Source organism: Indicator indicator, chromosome 25 (assembly GCF_027791375.1).
Source record: "Indicator indicator isolate 239-I01 chromosome 25, UM_Iind_1.1, whole genome shotgun sequence".
Lineage (NCBI taxonomy): Eukaryota > Metazoa > Chordata > Aves > Piciformes > Indicatoridae > Indicator > Indicator indicator.
In genome coordinates, this window is record NC_072034.1 from 14,321,859 (window position 1) to 14,348,571 (window position 26,713).

The 26,713-nt window shown below is 40.6% G+C and overlaps 1 protein-coding gene across 1 annotated transcript; it reads right to left on the minus strand.

The window, feature by feature from the left end:
• Positions 1–26,713, minus strand: OTUD4 (OTU deubiquitinase 4). Its single transcript, XM_054392258.1, has 21 exons — positions 26,547–26,713; positions 24,920–25,003; positions 21,963–22,013; positions 21,111–21,157; positions 19,756–19,828; positions 19,217–19,298; positions 18,268–18,412; positions 16,384–16,441; positions 15,929–16,046; positions 15,635–15,699; positions 13,048–13,148; positions 11,898–12,022; positions 11,604–11,784; positions 10,297–10,462; positions 9,420–9,540; positions 7,436–7,491; positions 6,798–6,884; positions 6,041–6,179; positions 4,727–4,996; positions 4,095–4,135; positions 1–2,597 (listed from the first exon to the last, which is right to left on the minus strand). The coding sequence occupies exons 1-21, from the start codon at positions 26,703–26,705 to the stop codon at positions 1,362–1,364; spliced, it is 3,405 nt and encodes a 1,134-aa protein (XP_054248233.1). The 5' UTR covers positions 26,706–26,713; the 3' UTR covers positions 1–1,361.

The following is a 26,713-nucleotide window of genomic DNA, read 5'->3' on the forward strand; positions in this document are numbered from 1 at the left end:
TTTATACATGGCATGCAGCTGGAAAGAAATTCTTCATCACGTAACTAACACTCAAGTTTCCTGACCAGGGGCAGACAAGTCTGGGACAGAAGGGGCAGGGTACCATCACCTACACCAGTATGTACAGAGGTATCAAAATATACACAGCAGTTCCTCTGGCAGCAGAGCTGAGTGAATGTCCGTCTCCTGACAGCTCAACATCCAAACTGCAAAGGCAACAGGAACACTGCAGAGATCATTGTCAGGGGCAGAAGAAACAGCAGCAGAACGCTGACACAGTGTAAAAATATAAGGCAGAAGCCACTTTCTTCTGAAGTGTAGGGAAGAGCAGAGCACACCAGGACGCTCCATCTGGATTTTAAAAGTAGTTCCAGCAAGGACTTGTACATGCAAAACGCAAATTTGCATCAACAGTGCAACACCAAAAGAATACTGAACAGTAGCTCAATCATACACGCTTAAAAACATGTAACAGGTACTTTATGCATCTCTCCTCACAAAGTATTTAGGATTTGTCAGTGCATTAGTGTTAAAGTGGCATTAAAAAAACTTCTGCTATTATAACAGCTGCAGAATTCTTTTGGAAATGCATAGCATCTACATTTGTATTGTCTTTGTTATTATTTAGTTGGCATAGGCACCATTCTAGTCACACCAGCATTAAGAACTCTTGGTGGAAACAGCCATTCTAATCCATTTACACAAGCTATTCCTGACTGCTTGTCTTGATCTTGATTTCAACAAATAAATGCTTTTTTTTTTAATTAAAAAATAGACCCTATGAATATTAAAACAACTATATACAACATCCCTAAGACACAGGGTTAGCTGGCTGCTGTACGTGTAACGCACTGGAGAGAAACATTCAAGTCTGACAGATTGTTTTGAGATGAAAGGCCTTTGGGTTGGAAGCGTATCAAAGACAACAGTGCAGTAGGCTGAGAATCCCTTTAGCTCAGTTCAGAACTAAGGCATTGGATGATAAGATACACGTTTGGATTTGGTGCAGTGTCACTGTCGACTTCAGAACCTAGATCACGTCAGATGCTCTAATTTGTCACTAGGAAATGGACATCTCCATCCTCTATCACAAACTCAAAACCTTTGAGGGGGGAAAACCCAAACATTACCAAACACTAAACCTCTATTGTTTTTTTTTTCTAATTTGACAATGAGGAAAAACACTAAGTCAAACAAACTCTAGAATCCTCCAAACCAGAGGGCAGGCGCTCACATCCTCTTAGTCTTTACTCGCCAAAAGTTAAACATAGCCATGAACATTACTAAAAAAAGACTGAACATTTTAAACTGCTACTTCAAATGATTTCCTGTATTTTAAAAGTTTCCATTATCCCTCCATTCTATGCTTGATTCCCCCTCTGATTATCTCCCAGTGTTGCCCTTCGTCTGTCATTCCTGTATGGCCTCCCTCTAAAGTTTCGCTGGTACTGGTGGCCATCATCTCTGGTTCTGCTGGGTGGTCCTTTCCAGGCCTCCTCATTCCTTTGGAACTGATACCCTCCCCTACTGGAATAGCCCCACTCAAGTCTAGGCCTTCTGCCTCCTCCATAAGTCTGGTTGTAGAACTGCTTGGATCTGCCACTCCTCAGCATATCTGAGACTTCGCTCTCATCTTCTGAGCTCTCCTCCCGAGCTCTCTGCACCCTGCTCTCTGCCTGCAGCCCACCCGTGCCCCTGCCATCTCTGCTTCTGTCAGTCTTCTCCTTACGACTGCAAACACTGTGTTTCAGTTCATTTCTAGGTGGCTCTGCTGCCAGCGGTGGAGTGTTGGGCACTGCTGTCTGCTTCTCGGTCCCCTGTGTTAGTGGAGAACGATTCTGCTGTCCAGCTGGTTTTTGCTTAGCAGGAGAAGCCGAAGGGCAAGTCTGCTCCAACTGGGGTGCCCTGGCTGAAGCTTCTTTCAGGGCGCTGCATTCACTGCTTGCTCCAGCCACAGGGAAAGGCATTATGTTTGAGCTGCTGCCAACCTTCTGAGGCTGCTCTGCACAGTTCACCACAGGAACCGGAGGGGCACATTCTTTCGCCACATACATGTTCACCACAGTGTTAGCTGCTGCCTCTTTGTCCTCAGGTGACAGGACTACATTAGGTCTTGCTGCTGAATTGTCAATGAAGCCCTGAACTGGGTACCCATACCAAAAGTGAGGGAAGAAAGGAGGTGCTATTGGAACAGCTCCTAAAAAGTGATTGTGTCCAAAGGGGGTCTGTGGGAACATATTTTTTCCTCTCAGGGACTCCTCATAGTTGGCATGAAGAGCTTGCACTGGATTCTCCGATTCCACACAGACCTGTCCTTGACTTTCCGACACCTGAGCTGTAGGTATCATCAGAGGCAGTGATGCAGCTCTGCTGTCAATCTGTGGGATCTGACCGTTGGGTCTGGCCTCGCTGGGAACAGGGAAGTGCCTGTTTGTCCGTGCAGTTTCGCTGTCACTCTGAGCCGGAGCCTCCTGGAACCAGGCGTTGTGTGGGTACATGGGAAGGGACACGTTCGGGTACATCCTGCAAGCAGCTAAATAGGCCTGGTGCAGGGGGTACAAGTAGGAATGGGGTGCCCACATGGGACAACTGTATGCCTGCAAAACAGGGATAAAACAACCGTTCAGACAGCTCTAACCACACAAGTCATTCACCATTTTGAAACAATTAGAGAAGGTAAAGGTTAATTTTATTTACAGTGACTGCCCTTCATTCCATGTATCTAGGATGTATCCTGGATGACGTTATCTGGGTTTTTTTTTGGTTCCCTTCCAAATGCAGTAGCAATGGGCAAGAGTTGGGACCAGTAAGAAAACTTGGTGACAATTTGTATATAGTTCATTTAAAGACATAGTGCTGTGCAGTCAAGCTTTAGCAACCTGGAGGTTGTGTTTAACACTACATGCCAAATAAACTTCTTGTGGGCCACAGAGAACACCATGAAGGCTGCTGGAGGCAAAGAGCATTTAAAAAAAAAAAAACACTGGAGTAGGTAGAGGGCAGAGCCTGAAATCTGGCATGGTCTTGTCTAATCCATTTGTAGAACCTCCTCTCCACAGGAACTAGTGGGTTCAGTCTGAACAAGCAACTGGAAGGGTGTGGATAACAGCATGGCAGCATCGGGGACCACACCGGTGCAGAGTAACGCGGAAGTAGTTCCCAGGTCTGCCTTTGGTCACCAGCTGAGGAGCACAACTACTTTGACCAGTAGATGGCGCTGAAGCACCAAACCGGCAGATTCGATCCCAAAAGCGCACCAGTAGGGAGAGAAGGCTTCGGAAGCCAGTGCTGTTTAAACATACAGCAGAGGCACTTGCTAATGACTGGTGGATTTCTGTTAAGCAGACACTTGCATTATGCACACAGTTATCAAATCTAAATTTACTTTATACATTGTGCCAAACGTTCCCTCTTTCTATGCACAGACACCGAAGAAAATCATTACTAATGGCTAAAGTCATCTAGAACAAGCACCTTTTCCTGACAGAAGAAAGAGAAGGAATAAGGAACATCTTAACGTGCAGAAGCTAGAGGAGAAACCAAGCAAACCACTAGTCCTTATCAAGGAATGGTAAATGGTGCCTTTGTTGGGTGAGCCTCTTCCCCAACCACACACAGAACTGCTGTTTTAATGACTTAAAAGATTAAAATGCTGCTGTCCTTATCCTGAGGACAGGTGTCTAAATTACTTAGGGGAGCATCCACAGGGTGTGTACTGCAATGGTTATGCCAGCAGCCAGACAGGGGTAGAGGCCTCTTTCTCTTACTATTCCCTGCTTCCAAAAAAATGTACCTTCAAACTCACAGCAGTTACCTGGGGATTTGTAAAGCACAATCTGCTGACTGTATAGCGACAGCTGGAAGCCAGCTTTGTTATCACTGTTGAGAGAAAATTTATTTCTGCTGACTAGAACTGCAATGGGGACCACTGCTGGGATCCCAGTTAACTGAAAATAAAAAAAGTATTTCAAATTTAAAGATGGACTTGAAGAATACAGCTGCAGCAGCTAAACTTCTGCACTACCAAGTACAAGCAAAGGCTATGGTATAACAAGCAAACAAACAGAAAACAACATAAAAGTTTGAAGAGTTACCTTCACACCAAGATTGAAGAAAAATCTAAGAATGTTCTTATCTAGGAGAAAAAAAAAAAAAGATCCATGAAGTCCTCAATTATTACATTTACCTGACCAAAAAAAAAAAAATTAATTCCTGCATAAAGCTCCATTTCAGCAGAGAAGGACAGATTCTAAGGTGCTGCTCGATGCCTTTGATTTGGCTTGGGGGTTTTTTGTTTGTGTCTCTTTTGATCTCCCTTTTCAGAGTTTGTGGAACTGACCTTCTGAAGAAGAGCTCAGTAAACAAACACCAGACATGCTATGTTCTTTAGGGGCATGCTCCATAGTAGTAGTATGCCAAAACCTGTATTTACCCAGGCCATTAAAGAAACACTCCACCATTTCCAAGCTTTTGATTACAAGGAAGTGGTTCCAGCAAAGAAAATCCTTTACATTTACAAAACTTCAAGCTGAGAACCACAAAATGATCAGAACTGCAGGTGTAACCACTTACAATAATGGTAGTTTTAGCAATATTTCCTCTTCAATATTCCCTCCCACGCCTTAAATGACAGGATGACATCTAGATCTTTTAACACAGATTAACAACAGGACCAAGGAAGTGATCTTTATCTACAGAAAAAACAGAACAAGCCCCAGCTTCTCACCTTTAGGCAAGTCTTCCCCAGTATTGCACAGGGAGTAAGAGGGTGCAATGGCTCTTTCTCCCTTTTCACTAAGAGGGAATCCAGGGTATAGTGGATCCTGATAAGGATTCAGAGTCTGAGGCAAAGGCATTACAGGCTGGTTAACTGCTTGTAGTGACACAGGAACTCCAGCAACTGGAGCAGATGTTACCTGGGCCTGTGACACAAGAGAGTCAGGTCCTGCTGCTGGGGCTGGCATCAATGAAGAAGCAGGTATTTGAGCTGGAATACCTAGGGGAAAAAACATATATAAGTGTATCTCTCTCTCACAGCTATAGGCAGTCACCAAAGAAAATGACAGTGGGAAAGCAAGTTTCAAAAGACAGGAGACAAAAAAAAAAAAAATACCCAGGCACAACACTCAGGAAAACATAGGAGGGAATTCTTGGGTCAGGATGTGACAAACAGCAGAGCTGGCTAAATACTGAGAATAGCTTTCAGAAAGAGTGAAACAAGTCAAGCTTTCCAGAAATTGCTAAGCCCTTCCTATGTTTTACATTTGAATACTAGAAGGGATCCATCTAAGAAGGAAGGAAAAGAGGAAGGAAGGGGGAACTGAAACTTCTATGTGAATCTTTGCAAGCTCTCATTATGACTAGTCAGTTACAGTCACCACTGAACCTGAGCTCAGATTAACTGGGCAAGGCCTCCTTTGTCACAGCTGTGGTCAAGCATGACAGGATTATAACTGTGTCATGTGAATACAGGATGCCAATTTGAAAGCTGCTTCTTGTACAGAACCTTAACAGTGGGAGAGAAGATGCAGCACTATAGCAATACTGAGTCTAAATTAATTCCATCTACCACAAGATACAGCACAGAAAAAACATTATGCTGGCTTTGCAGTTCAGGCTCAAATGGATCTCATCAGTTCCAGACATACCAGACCTGAGTTGAGTCCTTAGTGAATCAGTGAGCTTATTACATGGGACACAGAGCACAAGCACATATCATGCTTCAACATGCTGCTGTGTTTTAAGTTCAGCAGATCCTCAGAACAACCTCTCTCAAAACATGCTATCCCACTCAGACAAAAAAGCAGCATTGAATACACATCCCCCTTCCACCCTTAGGTAGGGAGGAAAGCAAAGTGTACACCCAGGCAATCAAAGATCTACCAGAACTCTCACTAGCTTTCAGCAGTAATAAACTATATTGCTACTGCTTAATGCCTGTGGAATGTGAGGGTACATGAAACAGTCTCCTGGAGGCATCTTCAGCTCAGCAAGACAAAGGTTAGGGGTTAGGAGTTTCTGATTTGGCGTTTCTGCAAACCTGCTGGTCCGTAAGTTGCTGGCTCACTTGGCCAAGCTGGCACAATGGCTGGTACAGAAGGCACTGCTGGAGGTAAATGCACCTCAGAGAAGACTGGTGAGGGTGTTGGAGTTACACTTGGTAAGCACTCTGTCAAGTTCTGTAAAAACAGGAGATCACAGGAAATTATTCTAAATCACCATTGTTGGTGACCCCTAAAGAGTCTGACTTCTACCAAAAAAGGTTCGATGACTCAGCATCATGCAGCCTACCACCATCACCACAGCAAAACACTAAGACATCAGGCTGTATGGGTAAGAGAGACCTGAGACTGCATGAAGGACTCTGCACTGAGCTCTATCCAGCATGTAGCACAGACAGCCCTCAGTGCTGTCACCACCTCCCCCAGCTCTACATTGAGCTATTTCCCATCCAAAAGAAAACCCACCCTCACCAACATCTACCAGTAAGGTGGAGAAACCTGAACAAGGTGAAGGTAACCATGCTACTCACTTCAGATCTTAGCAGAAAGGTTGAAATAACCCCTCTCAGAAGACAAAGGATATGCTTTTACTTTGTTGTCAGGGGTTGTGCTTTCACAATCTTTACACTGGACATAAGATTCCTGACTGTAAACTGGACATTTCTGCATTACCACCACAGCAATGACTAGGTAATTAAAAGCCAGTATTATAATACATACGTGGCTGTGATGAAGCTCCCCTTTGTTTGAAGTCTCCTGACTGGAAAACTTTGAAATCAAACAAACATTTCTTACTTGCTCAGCAAGAACTGGAGGAGATTCTGTTTTCACTTGTTCCACAGGAGATGAAGCTTTTGGATAATTCTCATCTTGACTACTCTTCTAAAGCAAAGTTAGAAACAACAGACACAGCTAGTCTAATAGGCAGATGTACTTCTCAAAGAGGCATTCAAAGATATTCAATCACTCTATATACAAAGTGGGCTAAGCACCCAGTCACTATTTGTACTAGTGTAACATTTTGCTCATTGAAAGGACAGCAAAGGTTAAAAGCCAACAAGAGGCCACAAATCTTCACTGAACTTCAGAGATAGTGGTCTGTTAGCACAGTAGCTATTAGTAAACATCAAACCTCCTGTGGTCCCATTATACTGACAGTATGGACTGTACTAAGCAATTACAAATCCAGATTCGTAAGTGCTCTCAGTAGCCCAGACCTGAGAACCCAGACTGCAGAGAAAGAGTATAAGTAAGGGTGACAGGGGCTGAGGAAAGCTGACAGCAATACAAGCTTCCAATCTTAGAAGTATTTCAACTAAAAGCTGTAAAGCAGCAACAGCAATCACAGCTTTAAAAGCAGCTATTGCTCTGCTAATCATGTGTCAGAGAAGCAATAACATTAAAAAAAATTTTGGTCTTTTCTTTAAGATTACCTCAGATGAATTTGGCTCAAGCTTCTGACTTAAGTGGATCTGCCTGGAATTTGACTCTGTAACACCAAGACATAACCTAGTAAATGAACCATTACACCACTGATGGCTATCACATCTTAAGCCAGTTAAAAGTTTGTCTTTCCAAAGTTAAACCTTCAAAACAAAGCCTACCTCAGCACATATTACTTCAGAAAACTTAAACTTCAATTTTTATCAAAGATCAAAGCATCCTAAAACAAACAGTAGTTAGGGCAGTAACAGAGCAGCTACTTCAACCTGGGTTTTCAAAATTCTACAGGAGTTCTTTACTGATGTTGATTAAGCTCTCAGTGATGCCAGAGGGAAGCAGGAAATAAATGTAGCTGTCTCTTTAAACGTGTAATTCATCCTAAATATCTCCTAATGAAAAAAAGCAGAGAGTTTGTACTTTGCTTGAAGTGAAAATGTTTTGATTTGCATTTCCATACTCAAGCGTTAAAATCACAGAAGCTTAAAGTCATGTCTGCTTTTGAGGGAGTAAAAGATCAGTTTACAAGCTGTCAACAGTACAAAAGATCTAGCAATTTTCAGACTGATGCAGGAAGTTTAATTTCTCAAGCACCAGCAAACTCCTGAGGGGTAGAAGGTGTTGAAAAATGTAATCTGCATATAATAAGACCTGTACAAGTTATTCACATTCTAGCATATGTTCAACTCTGGCTAACATTGCTTGACAATCAAATTCATGCACTTAAATTCAATAGTAGCCACTAAATAGATATGTGCTTAGTATGTGCATCACCACAGGCAGACAACAATACCTGTTAAATCAATATTGATTATGACAATTCCTGCCAATTCCCCAAGCACCAGTTGGAACCTCTAAACACTCAGAAGAATGCAGGGTTTATTCCCATTGCATTTGTAACCTAGTTTCAGAAGATGCAACATGATCCAGAGCACCACAAAAGCCAGAGAAGGCTGCACATGCCATGCACTTCAGCAACATCTACCGTGACACTGTAGTAAAGAGCTTTCTCTATGTGAACATACATTTTGGCACTGAAGATGAAGCAAATTCTCAAAGTTAAGTTTTCAGATGTTTGGAGAATGAAACATAGGTAACATCAGTCCCTGTGAAACCCCTCAAGAAGGCACTGCCTGCTGTAAGAGGGACTGAGAGTACAAAATGTCTTCACTGTTGTTGCACAGAGCAAAGAACAGCGTCTAGCAGGAGACTGAAGAGTTAGGATTTTATTTAGGCAGGAAATAAAAAGTGCCAAGATCAAAATTCAGTGTTTAGTTATGGCAAAGCTGGCAGGACACAAACACAAAAAAAATATTGTCTGCTGCATTTAGCAAAGACAGCTCCTCACAGCTGCCCTCCTCCTGACAGCTATAGTTTTCATTGATTACTGCCACCTTCTACTTCCTCACAGAAGAGGAAATGTTTAAGAGTCAGTGAAGAGAAGCTAAAGAGTGTATAAAAAATTAGGGGAGGGACAAAAGCTAAAATATTTTGTCCATGTGACAGCTCTTCCTACTGTAAGCAGCGGGGAGGGCATTTCAGCTCTTCTGTATGCCATCTTCTCCCCTCTTTCTATACCACTGTATGCTAACAACATTTTTTTTTTACCTGCTGTTCTCTTAGCTGACTTCAGTAAGCATCTTAATGCTGCTCCCACTGGCACTTTCTGCCACCCTCACTAGAATTTCAACAGCATTAGGGTCACTCTGCTAAGTGTTTCTCTCATTACTATTGCTGTTTACTACAAAAATCCCAGCAAGGAGCCTGCTCTCAGCCACATTCACAAAGCAGGGAAACATGCCCTTTCTTCCCAAACCACACCTTTGCTGCCTGGAGCCTGTTTTAGCTCAGCACTGTTACTTGCAATTTTCCCCTCATGGCCTAACCAGATGCCCTATCCTGAATAATTTCTGAGGCTGGCAATAAAAGCAAGCAAACAAAATAAAGGCCTTCATCTACAAAAATATTTAGTCTTACCTTTTTCCTTCTGCTCTTCCATCTCTGCTGTCCACTTGCTATTTCTTCTCTCATTATTTGAGAGTTTTTTCTGGTTTAAATTATCCACAGTCTGTGTAGCAGCCTGACAGACTGACTGATTCTAAAGGAGTTTACAAAAGCAGAAATAAGAATTTTTATAACAAGTCTGACAACACTGCCATCATCTGATATTCTGCTATTACACCCTCATGACATTTATCTCTGTGATAGGCAGGAAGGGCAGGGGGAGCAGTCTCCAGCAGTGTCAGATCCATCCACTCTTTCATTCATTGCTAAATTTTACAAAGTGTCCTTTAAAGCATTCATGTTTACAGACCAAACAAAGGCTGTTTCACTCAGACAAGGCCTTCCTGTCTCTAGGATACACCTCTCTGGACAGCAGCTCTTTCCACTCCCTGGATGTACTGAGACTTCAACCCACTTTCTCAAAAAATTCCATCAACAGAAAAATCTCTCAAAATCCAAAGGCTACATTCTTCCCTTAGACAATGTCCAGTCCTTTGAAGCCTGGAAGTTTGATCCCAGCACACAAGACGACATTTGAGTAACTGGAAAGCCTTCCAAAGACAGGAGGAACATGAACCAAGAAGACCACGGCTTGAGAAGCTCATGTCTACCATATTTCCATGCATAAAGAACAGTGTAAGGGGGTCATTAATTAGTGCCAGGGGAAACTACTATTTATGTCTTGTCTTGATGAATTCAAGCGTTCCCAGCAGAAATTGAGGGTGAAGAAAATATCCTTTGCTTTTAAACTGTACTGTAATGCAAGGACAGCAAAACAACAATTGCTACTTAAAGGTTCAATGACAAGTGTGAAAAACCACACTATTAATTACAGTGCCAAAAAGCTTACATTAGAAAGAGCAGGGAAAGCTTGTTCATCCCTCTGCTGGATCTCATAGAGTGAACGAGATTCTTCTATAGCTTGTTTCTCCCTGCGTTCCTCTGGGGACAGGCCAAAGTAGTTACAGTCTCTGCTGCCATGGTTCGGCTCCTCGCTTCTCTCCCGCTCTGATTTTCTGTAGAGGAAAGAAGGAAATTCACCAGCATCAAACACAGCACAAACTCAAGGAAGAAAATACTTCTGCAGCACTGCTTATGTGATTTCACAGATACCAGATCCCTTCCTGCCACCCGGAACTTACCCATGTACATAAATTTAAGGAAGGGAAAGAATGGATATTGATCATGATTTATTCATCACAATAGAATTTTGAAAGACCTTAAAATAAATAATTATTAGATCATAGGTTAAAAACAAATGCCCACATCAAGTGATCTAATCCATTTCTGTACCAGCTGAGGACAGACCAACCCCATCTGCCATCTCTGAACACGCAAGAGAAAGTTGAGGAAGATTTCTATAAATGCAACAAGAAAAAGCAAAAGGCATCACAATTTCCAGCGCCTGGCAAATCACTACACAAAATTAACATCACTGTTTCAGCTTTCTGAATTACTCAGCTGAGTACTTTAGGATACACGTGTATTTAGGTTAAAGGTGGAAGAAAAATGCCTTTAAAATGTTGCAAGTGGCACAACTCCAAAGACCCCACAGCCCCATTTATTCCACAAGGAGTTTTGATACAGAAGTGATAGAAGAGAGACAGAGACCATGAAGAGTTTGGGTTTGTAGCCAAGTACAGAACAGCCTTTTAGATAGGTTAGAACATGAGTGGCAATAATGAGAACAGAAACTCTGCTGTGGCACGAATCAAAAAATCACTACCAACAAATGGAGGCAGAATACTGTTCTCAGACTCCTTCAAAGTGATCAGCCACAACATGAAGCAGTTCTCTATGACAGGTTCTGTAGAAGCTGAGGGAGAATCTGTAACACCCAAGCGCTACATGCAACATTACTTCAGTCAACAACATCTGAAGAAACTAGAGATTTGAGTATAGTGCTTCCAGGGGAAATGTTGCCATGCAGGAAAATAAATGGGAGCTCATGATGGTAGCAATTTTGAGTAAAGTTTAATTTTTTTTTTAAATATTTTTTTTTGTGCTTGTTTGTGTTCTTATGAACTTGAAACGCTTCATAAGATTTCAATGGAAACCTATTTCAAAAGAGCATGCTGGAAGCATCTGAAGGAGGCACCTGGGTTCCAAGAACATGACTAGAGTTCAAGTTAAGGAAGATGTTACTGGCATTTTTACCTTATGGTTTGGGAAGGATTCCTGCCTGAAGCTTTTTGCTCCGTTGAGGTCTGATGAGGTTGGGGTCCAGAACACGAGAACTGATGCTGCCTGGTTCCCACAGTATGCTGAAGTCGAGGAGGTAGTGCTGGCTGGGGTTTTATTGACTTGCTCTGATTCTTTGGCCCTCTACAATCTGCATCTACAATGAAGACATGAAAACAGACAGGGGTTTTTTTAACCATTTATCAAGCTCTTTGGGGCAAAACACCTGACAACAGAGATTCTGCCACACAAAGACAAGTAGAGTCCTACCGGGCTGAGCATTCTGCCCCCAGGTTGGGAAAAACTTTTTTATCTTCTTCCCTGGCACAGTGTTCCAGCCCTCCATAGGAGAGGCCTGTGGAAGAGGTTTAAGGCTCTTCAGTGAGACAGCATGCCTACAAAACAAGGAATTATATCTTAATGATCAGACTGGGGCTTGCATGAATTAATACCACATGTTTACTGAGACTGACAGATCTTTCCATTCTTGAGAATACTGCATTCCAAGTCCTTTGTTCTGTATGATTACACTCCAGCAATGTGTACAACAAACCTTTTCCATGTACCTTTTTTTTTGGTAACAACTCTCTCTCTGATAAGTCAATGCAGACTTATCCAGTAAAGAGGGATCCACCATTTGTGAAGTATTATAATGTCTGCAGGGCAGACAGAAAAGGAGAATGATCACAAAGTGATATACTCACAGAAACTTATCACAAACACTGCAATAGGTATCAGGATGGAAAAACGTTTTATTGGTGGTTTATAATCCAGAGCAATTAACTGTGTTTTCAGTTGTGGGTGCTGTAGGCCAAGCAACTGTTTACTTTATTTAAAAGGACAGCCTTCCAATCTCTAATGGACGGTCCCAATTAAGTTAAATCTCAATTTAGGAAGGGAACAAATCACAAGACAATCTTCAGATAACAGAGTATTTTTTGGTTTACAGAAGGACGTCACCTGAGATTAATGGGTAGCTTTCTCCTTCCCTCATTTACCTTGACTTAAAATATTTCCTCTTCCCAAGATGCACTCAACTGTGGGGGATTTTTGCCCCAGAAGAATTACTTAACTTACAACAGAGCTCAAGGTGTCTCAAACCACCTTCTCCCCCCGCAAAAAAAAAAAAACAAAACAGCCAAGCAACACCACATAGAAAAACCCCACAACCCCCTGTTTCACTCTGCAAGTAATATTCAGACCACTTAGCACTAAATAAATATCTGAAATGACAATCAATGACAACTAATGCCTTTTTTTTTTCCCATTTAGTATGTTGGTTTCTAACAATTTTGTGATAGTACTGCTTGAAGTAAAAAAGCAGATACCCTTTAGGGGCTGAAATGCACTCTGAACTGAAGCAATGATGCCATAACCAAGGTTCAGATTGCCACTCTTCCTGAAGAGATTAAGCACTTACTTTGCTCCAAGCTCTTCTACAAACACAACAACTGGCCCGTTCTCTGAACAGACTTCTTGAATATGGGCATTATAAAATTTCCCATTATGGTCTAAGCGCACCTATGAGGAAAAGGAGCACAGAAAAACAGAAGTGCATTGATTTAAAAAGAAGACAGTGAGAGGACACAACTCTCAGCAATGTCTGGGCAACCAAAGACCTTAGAAATAAACATCACATAATTCAGTACATGTATCAAAAGCTTAAACTTCTGATCCATATTGCTTCTTCAGAAAGAAATAAAATTATTATTAAAAAACAATCCCCAAACCAGAAAGCTTAACTTAATGACACATGGCTCTCAGAGCCATACAACGAAGCTAAAAGCAACCAGTGTACCAAAACTTTTCAGCTTTAGCTCTTAGAATAAGACCCAAAGCTTTTCCTTGTTAAAGCCCCATGTGGAGAAAAAAAAAAATTTAAAAAAATCCATTACTAATCTTCCATGAAATTTAGTTTCATTAAGAACTATGAACACAAATTGCTTCTGAAGGTATTCCTTGGAAAGATTTTTCAGAACAACCAAACCAAAGTTGTTCAGATAATGATGATGGTGTCACTTGTCTGCCTGACATTCCATGGCCTACAATTCTCCTGGTAAATATAAAATAGATTTCCTAACATTCTGCTACAACACTTGGCTTTTCAGTTGTATTAATTTGGTCAGCTCCACTTTTCACCACTTGATCTGCACAGGCTGGGCAGAGGGCAACCTCATCAAGTTCAACAAGAGCAAGTGTAGAGTCCTGCACTTGGGGAGGAACAACTCCCTGCACCAGCACAGGTGAGGGGGTGACCTGCTAGAAAGCAGCTCTGCAGAGGAAGACCTGGGAGCACTGGTAGCCAAGTTCACTGTGAGCCAGCAAAGGGTCCTCCTGGTTAAGAAGGCCAGTGGTTCTCTGGGGTGCATCAAGAAAAATGTCTCCAGCAAAGGGGTTGGAATAGATGATCTCCAGAGGTCCCTTCCAACCTCCACCATTCTGTGATTCTGTGATCTTCCCTTATCTTTTTATTCCATGTATTTACTGTCTTACAACACACACACAAAATTTGAAATGGACAATCTATTTATTACTATTTTTTTCTACTAATGTTATCTGTGCACTTCAGTAAATAGTACACAAGACAGTTTTAGGGTCTTAAACCAAATTTTATGCGGTACATAATCAACTCTATTTCAGTGCTTTTGTTGCTGTTTTGTGTGGGGTTTGGGGAGTTTGGAGTTTGTTGGTTATTTATTCACTGTGTGTCATTTCATTACAGAAGAAGTGCAAACTGAAATAGCCCCCCATGCTGCATGATAAACCTGAGTATTTTCACATTAATATTGGTAATTGTAATAGATGGCCAAATATCCTAGAAAGAGCCCTAGTGAGCCAGGTACCACCAGTTTAGTTACATGCCTTAGGAGATTAATCTAAAATTTGAGTACTAGAGAATTTAATTGAAAACCTTTCATCTTAGGCAGCAACACACCCTACTCGGAGGCAATTTAAAGGACAACTGTGCAAGGCACTTGGGAGTACTTCCAAGAGGAAAAATCACCCAAAACTTCAGGACCTTTGGGGCCTGCAGCAACTATAGCAAGCTGTATTCCATTACTTGGAAGTACTGGAGATTAGAAGAGTTTGCAAACAGTACTCATTTTCTCCAGAGCTGAGCATACAGATATGGAGCTACCACACTGGTTTTGGTCTCTCCAGAGAAAATCCCTTCAGACAGAAAACATCAACATTTCATTCATCACTCTGCAACCACACACACAAACACTTCCTTGTGCAGCAGTGTGACAACACAAGTGCAGCCATCAGCAAAAGATGCCAAGGAGGTAATGATTGGTTTATCCAACAGATCTACACCACACTTTTCCACATCAGGGGAACAACCTGTTAGCTTACAGAATCACACAAACATTCAGGTTGGAAAACACCCTCAGGATCACCAAATCTAACTGATAACCCTACTCTACAAGGCTCACCCCTAAACCATATCCCCAAGCACCACATCTAAGCCACCTTTAAACACATCCAGGGTTGGTGACTCAACCACCTCCCTGGGCAGCACATTCCAATGCCTGACCACTCTTTCCCCGAAAAAATTTTTCCTTATGTCCAGTCTAAAGCTACCCAATCACAGCTCACCAAAAGAACAGAGCTTGGCCTGCACCGTGTACACAGCCATAAATACTTCTCACACAGAGGCAAGCACTCTACAACCCTGAGCAAGGACTCACCATGAAGGCAAGGCTGCACAAACTTATTTACACACTTAACATTGAGGATTACAGTCACCTTCTGAAATACACTCTTGAAGTTAACCCAACTGGCATTCTAATTGCATTGACCAGATGTTCTACTGCATGCCTTTTCTACATGTATGCCCCAAGTCATGATCTCCACCACCAATGCAACAATGATCATATCTGCAGTTGAAAATTGAGTACTTAGAAAGCAGCCATTATGTATCAGAACTGTTAACAAAAAAGGGACAAGTGGCATCTTGAGCAAAACAGTAATATTTGTATAAACTATCATTTTGTATTACTTACTTTACATTTGTCTCCAACAGAGTATTGCATGCCAGCAGCAATAGAAAAATCCTGCTTTTGCTGATCTGTGAATACATCAACAGTAACACATTGTTAGTTTAAATATAACAGAAGAATTTCTTAATGCAGGAAAAATGCATATCAGAAGTTCAGGCCCTAAGTCTGCACACTGACCCATGTGAGGAAGACAACTGCTTAAACCTAAACTGTCATTTGCATTACTGTTCCTCAAAAAGGCTTTGTTTCATACATCAGCTTGTAAAGGTTGGAACTTTTAGGTACTGAGTTACTTACCCAGCTTCGATTGGAGCCAGACATCATATTCAACATTTCTGTAAACTGATGGATTGAGTGATTTCAGAACTTTTTTAGGTAAGACCAACAAGGTCGGATTCCCATTGTTCTTAAGGTGCTATATGAAACAGAACAAAGTGCTAAGTGGTCAATTATATGTGGATGCAGAGTCTTCAGTTTTTTCAGTTACAATGCTCAAGCTTTAAACTTAAATATAAAGAAGCTGAAAATACATAAAGAGCTTGGAAAAAATAATAATTCAGTGGTGTTCTGGACCAGAACAAAATTATGAACTAAAGAGCACCACGTTTTGACACTTCAAAAGCAAACATTACATTGCAAAGAAACCAGAACTTCTATTACGAGCTATGAAAACTAAAGATTGTCTTCAGACATTGAAAAGTAGAGCAGAGGAGCAGTTATTAGAAAGGAAATAAATCTTAGCATATAAATACCTTGTTGTCAGCAAGAGACTTCAACCCATTCATATCACTAACTGCTGCAGCTTTACTTCTGCAAAAATACAGAAGGGAGTTGTGGTGACAGAGTACTAATAAGGCCTGGAAATCAGGTAAGAAACATCTTGGAAGGGGATAAAAACACTGAAACTACCACTCTTTACAGATTTTTTCACAATAAGCAAATCACAAAGTATCTTAATCTCTTAAGAGATTAAGGGGCAGGGAAGGCAAGAGAAAAAATTCCCGTTATTATTTTTTGCAACTACATAAGGAAAAGACAGCAAAAGCAGACTTAAAAAGCTCCCACAATTCAAACTCAAAAACCACTCTGTTAATTGGAATCAGGCACTCCACTCTTTATTTTCTACACCTGACATCACTGGAAAAATTTCCACGGAGGAAAAAAAAAAAAAACCAGCAACTTATTTTTTCCCTACAGCAGTTGCAAGCAACTGTCAGCATTAACTTCTCCCAGAAATAAATTGAACTACTACATTTAATACCAACACAACTAAAAAGTTCACATTTAGAAAACGCAAAAGATATTTTGAAAAACTAGGTAATGAAACAAGCTAAAGTCAACTTTTAAGACAAGCAAAAAAAAATTTCAGACTTTATGAACACAAAGTGTTTGTAATTTGGGCTAACTAGGGGAAAAGTCAACATACACTGGCTCTCACGTCACAAGACATATGGTTTAAATCAAAAACATGGAGTCTGATGTCTCAGCTGAGTACATGACCTTCATTTATAAAGGTGCTGTGGAGGCTAGCAGTATATTTTCTTATGAATCCCAAAGATCCAGGCCAATGTTACTGCATATGAAGCCCAGGAAAGCTCCAAAACCAGAAGGAAATAAAGGTTTCCAGCCTCTGACATTTAACCACAGTAATTGTTCCCTGAGGCAGACATATTTTGTATTTTCACTGGAAATGTTCCCTAGGTGGTTGGGATTTTTTTTCCTCCAAACAAGAAAGCAAGCTAATTCTTTTCCCAGAACTAGGGTTTGCTTTCTGTGGTGATATCCACCATCTTCCTTTCTGTTGTTTGCAGCTTGAGATAAAAATCAACTCTTTGACATCTCAAAGAATTTTTTCTGCCACACAGGCTGCAGCAGAGCCCCCAGAAAGGGCTTTAATGATGTTCAGTGGGAAGGGGGTAATACGGTGCACTAATGTAGCATCACTTCTATGGCTTGAATGCAATTTCACACAAGCCAGGGGTTTAAGAACAGTCCCAAAACAGAAGAAAAACTGTCAGTATGTAAATGCAAATATGGCACTAGGAAAGACTTACTGTGCTAAACGCTTCAATAGGTCAAAATCTCAGAGCTAGCTGGAGGCTCCAGGGCCAGCAAAAGGAACACAAACCCACAAACATCACTGTATAGTGATCAAGCAACAAAAAGCAAGCTGTAGCTGTATTTCTCCATCAGCTACATCTCAAGCAGGCATTTCAGCCCCCAGACGTGGAAGCAACGCAAGTTAGATTAGATTCCTGTAACTCTACTCAGCTGCCAAGAGCAAGCCAATTCTCATGGAGTTTACCATGCCAGGCTGCCACACTGACAGTTCTCCCAGGGCATTCTGCTGTTACAAATAAAGAGGGACATGCTGCAATGGCAACACTCCATATGGAAAGAGACCCAAAGCTAGACTGCAAGAAAAACAGAGGAACCAGAACCCTGTCCTTAGGTACAGTGAAGATTACACAATCCATTCTTTCATAGCTCAAACCTTACATCTTTGTCTTTCTTTTCTTAACAGTCTGTGAAGTTTTTCAACTGTGTTAGATTCTACTAACCACCATAAATTCAGAAAGCTTGCTTAACATGTATTGCTCACAGGCATCTTCCACTAGCTTTTAAATACCATTTACCTGCAGTTGTCATCTTCTGAATCTGAAGCAGATACTTCACTGCTGCCATTACTGTCATCTGTTGCACCAACAGCACTAAGTTCTGCTATGATTTTCTTCACATCTGTATCAAATACTTTCTCATAAAGCAACTCATACAGCAGAGCTGGGAAGAGGAGGACGACAAAAGTGGAGGGGTAAAACAAATTACAAGGTAAAGGAAATTTTGTGCCACCATTACAAATGCATTTCAAATTACTTCATCAAAGCAATTAAACATTTTGATGCGTTAACTGATACTGTGAAGGCATTAAGAACAAAACCAGCTGCAGCTATTATGGTTTAATGGGTGTGCATGAAACTACTAGAAATTGGGTCTCTTAACAGGGAAATCTGGCCTTGTAACTCTGCATATAGGCAGAGATTTCATTAAGTATTAGAACACTTGTAAGGAATTGTCACAGTGACCCATCAAACCTGATGAGGACCTTTGGGCATTTCTGCAGTCTAGTAAAAAGAAGGTAGCAATTCACACAGACAGTTATCTTCTGCACACGCAGCCTCCTTAATTTCTGTGACAATTTACACATGCAAGGATAATTTCAACATACACAACTAGTTTGTTACAATAGCCTGAAATTCAAAAAAAAAGTAAAACCAGAATGCTGACCAAAGACAACACAAGACATTGTAAATAAGTACACCAACAGTTTACATTAGGCCACCCAGATGCTAAGAGGCAGGTAAGCCTCCTCTTGGTGCACTCTGATTTGCAAAGAGCCAGGACATGAGTAGGACCTGATGCTCTTGCAAAAGCAGTCACATTTGACAGCTCAAATGGAAAACAGAGCTACTGAAAAATGACTATACTATGGTTTTGTACACAGCTTTTTCCTGAAACCCAATGGTGACAATTTTAAGTTTTTTTTGGTAAAAATAAGTGCTTTTAACAGACCAACATAATACTTACACTGGCACAGAGCAGCCTTTTCTGAATACTCTATGGGATAAACAATATCATAGTGGTTTCCATTTGAGAAGCACAGCAATACCTATTAAAAAACCGCACAGATATTTTAGATTTTGCATCTCACTTGATTTTTCATATGAGCACTACCTTTTTAATTAGTTATGTACCAATGTGCTCTGATACTTCTCAGAGTATCAACAGAACAATCAAAGTGTTTAGCAGATGTCCTTTAGATCAAAAAGAACAAAAGTCAAAAAGAACTTAAGGCAGAGGTAGCTATGTGAGTTAGAACTTGTAAATTGATTTTTATAGAATTTTAGATTACCAGGAAAATATATCACACACCAAACACATCTGCTTGAAAACAGGTGTTACATGTGCTCATGGAATAGCTGCCTTAACTACACACAAATGTAAAAACCTGAACTCTCAGAACATTTCATTGTGTTGGATGGTAAGATTCACATGAGGCTACTTGCTTTTTCACAGTAGTCTTAACTCAGCCTTTCACAATAGCCCTATTCCATTTCATTGTTTACCTTGTCAGAAAAGCCATTTTCAGTTACATGTGAAGGAGAAGCATTTGGTTCCCGGTATATTATGAAATCTTTCCTGAGAAAAAAGTAGCAGTTAAGAATTCATTTAAAAATTAGTAACAATAAAAACTGGAATACTCAGAACAAGTTCAAGGAACATACATAAGCACAGAAAACATCCAGTAAAGAACACCTTCAAAGATTAGTGTAACACTTACTGGTCAAAAAGGGCTTACTTCTATGAAAGAATACCCTAGAACAAGATGTGCGGGCATGGCATGCACAGAGCCATGCACAGGAAAAACAAATTTCCAGACACTACTTTCTGGAGCTAACTCCAGAAAGATGATGTCTTCCCAGTCCTAGAGGAATTCATTAGATTGCCATCTGGAACCCACCAGAACAGAGGAGGTTGGGTTTATGACCAGAGACAGGAAACAGTGCTAAGTTTCTAGGAAGTGAACCATGGCTCAGGTTAAACCTGTACTAGCAGACTGATCACAGGCGTGAGAGAGCCCTTTTGGGCACAGAGGCCAGCTAACACAACAGCCCTGCTCTGAAACAATTCTCACCTCCCAAACCAAGTTCAAGTGCTCAGAGAGGTCCACAAAACATTTCTGCACCCAAATGGTGACCCAGCTGCCACAGCATGCTACAAAGCATGCCAAAAGCCAGCCAGGCCATCAGCAAGCATTGCCTGAGGGTCAGATACTGTAACCAAGTCTGCAGCACTTGTGAAAATCATGCCCTGTAGTAGAAGACTATCAATATTTGCTACCTGTTTTTCTGCTACAATTAACTCCCCTTCATTAACTGTCTTCTTTTGTCCATAACCCTCCCTTTGAATTCTTTGTTCAACAACCTGTTGCTTACTTCAACTTCTTCCTGGCTCACGCAAGGAAGTTTTAGCAGGGTTGCAAAATTAAGTATATTCACAAGTGCAGGTTTTTGATTAAACGAAAAAAAAAAAAAAAAAACCCCAAACAACACAACAACAACAAAATTTCTACAATTCAGTAAAAGCAACTTCGAGGAAAAGAGGTGAGAAATAGGGAGAAAGACAATGTTAATCAAAAGAATTAAGATAGGAAGCTTAAAAAAAATGCAAAGCTGTGCAGGTGAGATGCATAACATTACTGCAAACCGTTACCCAAATCCCAGATTAAATGTCATTTCCAAAGCTTACTTCTCTCTATTTTTATTTAATACCTTGAGAGCTTCAACTTTCAAAGCAAATTTGTAAAATTTGTGATTTGAGAACTACAGTAGAACATAAAATTCCATCTTTGCTATTCCAGCTGATTCATTAACAAAACAATAGAACTGATGTCAGCAGAACTATTTAAAGGTTTTCTTACTTGTACATAAGAGAAAGAGCACTTATTTCTACTTGTCCAACCCATTCCTGTATTTAAAAAAAGGAAAAAAAAAAAAAAGAAATTAAATTCACACCAACACACAATTATTATACTTCCTCATGTGCTGATCAAGAGATGCAAGAAGTCATTGTCCAAAATGTATTGAGTCTGGAGGTCAGCTGAAACACTTTGATTGTACCTGTATGATGGGTGTGACTGGCTGAGCACATGAGAGAAGGGCAGTGGATATTATCTATCCCAACTTAAAACTTCTGACACTCTCCCAGAGCATCCTCATGGGGAAACTTAGGAAGCATGGGTTAGATGAGTGGACAGGGAAATGGTTTGAGAACTGGCTGAAGGACAGAGCTCAGAGGGTTGTGATCAACATTGACAGAGTCTAGCTGGAGGCCTGCAGCTAGTGGTGTTCTCCTGAGGTCAGTACTGGGTCTTATCTTGTTCAACATCTTCATCAGTGACCTGGATGAAGCAACAGATTGTAGCCTCAGCAAACCTGCAGATCATACCAAACCAGAAGCAACGGCTGGCACACAGTCAGGCTGTACTGCCATCCAGTGAGATCTGGACAGGCTGGAAAGGAATAACCCTCTGCACCAGTACAGGGGAGGGGTTGACCTGCCAGAAAGACCTGGGAGTGGTGGTGGATAAGTTCACCATGAGTGAGAAATATGCTCTTATGACCAAGGAGGCCAATGGGAAGCTCAGAGATATCTTAAGCTCAATCACAAACATTTGTAAGGGGGCAAAAGGGGGATGGGGAAAAAAAAAATCCAATTACCCATCAACTTCAACAAAGGTCCTGCTTCCTGTTATACATCATGTTTCACATACCTGTGGATTTTCCAAACATTTTAAATACTCTTCAAATGGCCCCTCTATGAACTGCATTTAAAAATAAATAATAATAGTTATTTTTGTTAGCACAACACATGGAATCTCCAGCCTCCAACCCTAAAAGATTACACTCTAAGTATAAAGTGACATACAGATGAGGGAATAAATGGTCAGACATACAGGTAAGCGTTCTAGAGAACAACCACATAAAACAGCTTTTGAGGTATTACACAATCCAATACCAAAAATACCCAGAAAGAAATCCAGCAGCCAAAAGGGAAATCTGAAAGCAAAGATGCTGTCAAATAGGTATTTATGGACAACTCATCCCTGGAGAGGGTATGTGTGGGGCTTATTCATGTACCTTGTTAAAAGAAATAGGCAGCAATGGACAACCAGAAGTGGGAATTACATTTCTGTAGCACTTAAGTAGTGCCTAGTATAAAGAAATCGTAAAGCACTTTTTCCTCTCCTCTGTAGCACTTCAAACACTTCTTTTACTTGCATTGCAAGGATGCAAACAGTTGGGCTGTCCTATAAAGGCCAAGCTAAGAAAGCAATCCTTCAGCTGCACCCAACACACATGAAGAGGCCACATTCACATTTGCCAAGGCCAGAGAAAGATGCTGCAGTTATTTTGACATCTTTAAATTGTTTCAGCCATGCTGGCCAACAGAGAGGCTATATTTAAAAAAAAAAAAAAAAAAAAAAAAGGTAGACAATTGCCATGACTAGTGAAAATAAAGATCCAGAGAGGCCCAAGCAAGGAAGCAATTCCCCATTATGAACTTAAGCTACAAGCTGGGTAGTTTCTTCACTCTCAGGGGTTAAAAAATAAGGTAAGAAGAAAAAACTAATTGAAGCAATGAGATTAGAAGTCCTGCTTTCGCCATTTTGAACCTGGCTGAAGTGTTGTTCATGAGAAGAACTGAAAACCTAGCCAAAATTTCTAATTCAGACAAAAGCTATCAGGTATGAAGTTAAAACATGGATCAGTAAAATGTTATTATAAAACAAGCTGGTTTATATGCCAAAATTAAATGGCATAAAGATAATGCACAGAGGAGGACAACATCAGAAAGTTGTCACAGGAAAGAGGTTAAAAAAGAGAATTAATAGGACAGCAGCAATAAAAGACAACACTTCAAGAAAGGATGAGGATGAAAATGAAGATGATGGTTACATACAGTCACCTGAAACTTTGATTATAGCAATATCAATAGAATGAGACAGAAATCCAGTCTTAAATGGTTACAATAGAGAGAAGAGGAACTTCAAGGAGTACAAGCAGAACACATCAGAAAAGCATAACTACTAAGAGTCAATAGCTGAACTAAGAGACTAGGGAAAAGGGCATTTGTTGTTTGTGTTGTTTTGGGGTGTTTTTAAGAGAGGTTTGTTAACAATGCTATATTCCAGATGGAAAACAAAAAGTATAGCAAGAGGTATGGAGAGCAAAGGAGATCAGCAGAGCTGAAACAAGGTACCAAAAGGAGTAGGAACAGGAAATGAGGAGAGATACGAAACACCTCCACCTTGTACATGAAACACCTATTCTGAAAAATGACAAGGAACTTTTCAAAAAATACTTTTCAGAAGGACAACAAACATGGATAGTTAAGAGCTCATCACTTGGATCAATGCCTCCTTCCCCGGAGGTGTTCAAGGCCAGGTTGGGTGAGGGCTTGAGCCACCTAGTCTAGTGGAAGGTGTCCCTACCCATGGCAGAGGGCTTGGAACTAGATGATCTTTAAGGTCCCTTCCAACCTAAATCATTCTATGAATAAAGTCTGAGGGAAAAATGAGACTGGGAGTTCAGAGGAGAGAGACCAAGATAGTAAAACCAGCTAGGGCTGACAAAGCAGTTACCTAGCTGAGATGCCAGAACTGGAGAGGGGAAACAACACTCACTTGTAAGAGTCAGGGAGGGTTGTATTTCCAAAAATACATAATGCAACAAGAAAACAGAAGTAGAAAAGCAGATACTGATGTGAGTAGAGTAATTCTAGAAAGAAAGGGATTAGAGAGTCAGCAGTGAAAAAATATAATAAAAAAGAAGGAAAAGAGATGTTCAAGTTGCTGAGTCCTCAGACGGACTGGAAACAAACAGTCCTGGAAGATGGAAACAGTCAACTCAGCGCTGCATTTTCCCTGAGAGATTCACTGTATTTTATGTCATTCTTTCCTGGTAACTCCCACATTAAAAGTCATCAGTCACATTTGAGCATAGGCACTCTGTATAAAATTATAGCAAACACATACACTTTTTTTCCCTTGCTATCCTTCTCATCCCTATGTCTCTTTATTTTGGGTCTGAGTAAATTTAGAACAGAAAGAGAGAGATGAGTAATAATCTTCTACTAACAAATGCTTACACATATTCCTATTGTGGCTATCCTGGAAATCAGTTAAAGGAAGCACCATTATTTATGATTGTTCTTTTAAAAGGATAACAAAAAATAATCGTATAGTGTTAACACTGATGACATTGACCAAATATAGATCAATAGCCAAGTATTTTACATCTGTGGTTGATGAAGGAGAACTTTGCTACAGATACTTAGGAAGAAAAGGAAAGTGGGCAATCCATAATAAACTGTAGTCCCTGAAATAGATTTCAATAATCTCAATCAAAGCCCTTACATACTGTAAAAGCAATTCAAAAGCACAGTAAGAACATTTTATGACCTTCATTAAAATAGGCATTATAGTGAAATAAACCCCAGATTTCAGTAGCTCCACTACAGACTATTAAAGTTGAAGAAAGTTTGGTCTATTTTTTAATAAGCATTAAAAAATCCCCACCCCACATCCCTCCAGTTCAAGCAGTACACAGGTTTCTCCAGGCTTATGAAAATGAACGTACAGATGTGATAACTTGTGTCACAAACAGCAGAATATACCTTGAAAGGAATGAAGTAACATTGCTTTAAACGCTCACAAAGAAAACTTACTGCTTCAAACTTCTCCCTATTTTTCCGAAGGTAGTCTACACAAGCCATCCTAACGTCCATGTGCCGAGACTGAGAGTGTAACACCTGCAAAGGCAGAAAGACAGTGACACTGGTTCTTTGGAGTTTGGATGACAGTCACAAATAAAAACCATACAGGCTTGGAAATAATCTGGTTTTATTGTTAAGCATATTTAAAATGCATATTCATTGAGTAACAACACTTTTCTGCAGGTGGAATCTCAATTACTTAAAAAAAACTAAGTAACTGCAGAATTCAGAGATTGACTAAATTCAAACGTTCAGTTTTATGAAGATTTGCTGAATAAAGTGAATAGCATTTGATGTCTACCTTTGACCAACTCCTTTGCAAAGGACTGCAGTTAACTGAAGAGGTGAGGAGCAGATGAGGAAATTAACTACTAACAAGAGTGCATCATCCAAACGAACTCCAACCAAATCTAAGAGAGTACAGGTTCACTTTTTCTTGACTTTACAAGGTGCAGGTCTGTTGCCCAAATACCAGTTTGGAAGCCAGAAATTCATATGACACCTGAATTCTACCTCCTGTTCAAACCCCTACTGGAAAAATACTACTTTCATCACCAGTTCAGAGCTACCTCTAACAGAACTGCAGCCTCACTACAATGTAGGGAAGTTCCAGTCAGTTTAAGTTGCAGTCTCTCTTACAATCCTTACAATATTGCCCTCAATTTAAAACACTTCCAAATTCAGCTCACTGTGAGTTTTGTGCATGATGAGTACAGAGATTAGGCCAAATTCGTGGATAAATATCTACTAAGTCTGAGTTAAAGACCCTCCCTTCGACAAAGTAAGAATCAAATGTTAAAACTGTAATCAATAGTTTTTTAAAAAAAAGTTCTATATACCCTGCAGTGTTGAAGAAAGCTATATATAGTTATTAAAAACATCTGAATATCAACGTATACTCATTGTTTATTCCCTTGAAATAAAAATTCCTCACTTCAGATCAATAGTGTTTGCTTGCCTGGGCTTCTGAAGTGAGTGAAGAAAGTGTTTTTGTTTTTTGTTTGTTTTTTTTTAAAGTTTAAAAAAAAAGGAAGCGTGAAATGTATATAATCAGCAGAAGAATCTGGGCTCTCACATTCAGAAGCACCAGAGCTCCCACTGCTGTTTGTTTGTACTTAAGACAAGATGACGCTGTCACTTTTTTTCCTTTAGCAGCAACACCGAAATGGGGGAGGGGAATTCAACAGGAAGAACTGAAATAAATTACTCACTTTCTCTAATTTTAAACTAATTAACGGAACTAAGAACAACGCTTTTCAGCTCTTCCCACTACATTCCGTTTCCTAAACAGCCTCATACAAAGCAGTTGTACCCAAATGTTGAAATATTACACCGAAAAAAAAAAGCTCACGAGGAGGCAGGCAGTGGAAGGTCAAAGCAGGTAACAATTTCTTGACGACATAAGGCTGCACACACGGAACTTGTCTTATGCACAAGATCATTTTCTTTCCTCCCCCACCTCGGCACAGAACTGTGTAGCCTTAACCTACACTTGTCTGCATTTTAATACTAATTATCACCCACTAATGAGAGCCACTTCCCATGCTTTCATGCGAAGTGGCTTTATGTAAGCAGTTACCTGCTCGGCCACGGCCCGGAAAAGGCAAGAGCCATCCTTGGCGACTCTCTTTCTGTACAAGCCCTGAGATCGCAGGTAGCAGTCCATGGAGGTGTCCCCAGGGCCGTCCATGCCCTGCTGGCTCTGCTCGTCGCCGGCGGGTCTGCACGCCGCCTCCATGTTTACCG

What these genes read in the sequence shown, in the direction of transcription:
- OTUD4 (XM_054392258.1), bottom strand. Translation starts at nt 26,705, where the DNA reads ATGGAGGCGGCGTGCAGACCCGCCGGCGACGAGCAGAGCCAGCAGGGC. An exon ending in AAAATGGCTTTTCTGACAAG is followed by an intron (nt 19,299 to 19,755) that starts GTAAACAATGAA and finishes GTTTTTTAATAG; the next exon opens with GTATTGCTGTGCTTCTCAAA. An exon ending in CTGTTGGAGACAAATGTAAA is followed by an intron (nt 13,149 to 15,634) that starts GTAAGTAATACA and finishes TTTTCCTCATAG; the next exon opens with GTGCGCTTAGACCATAATGG.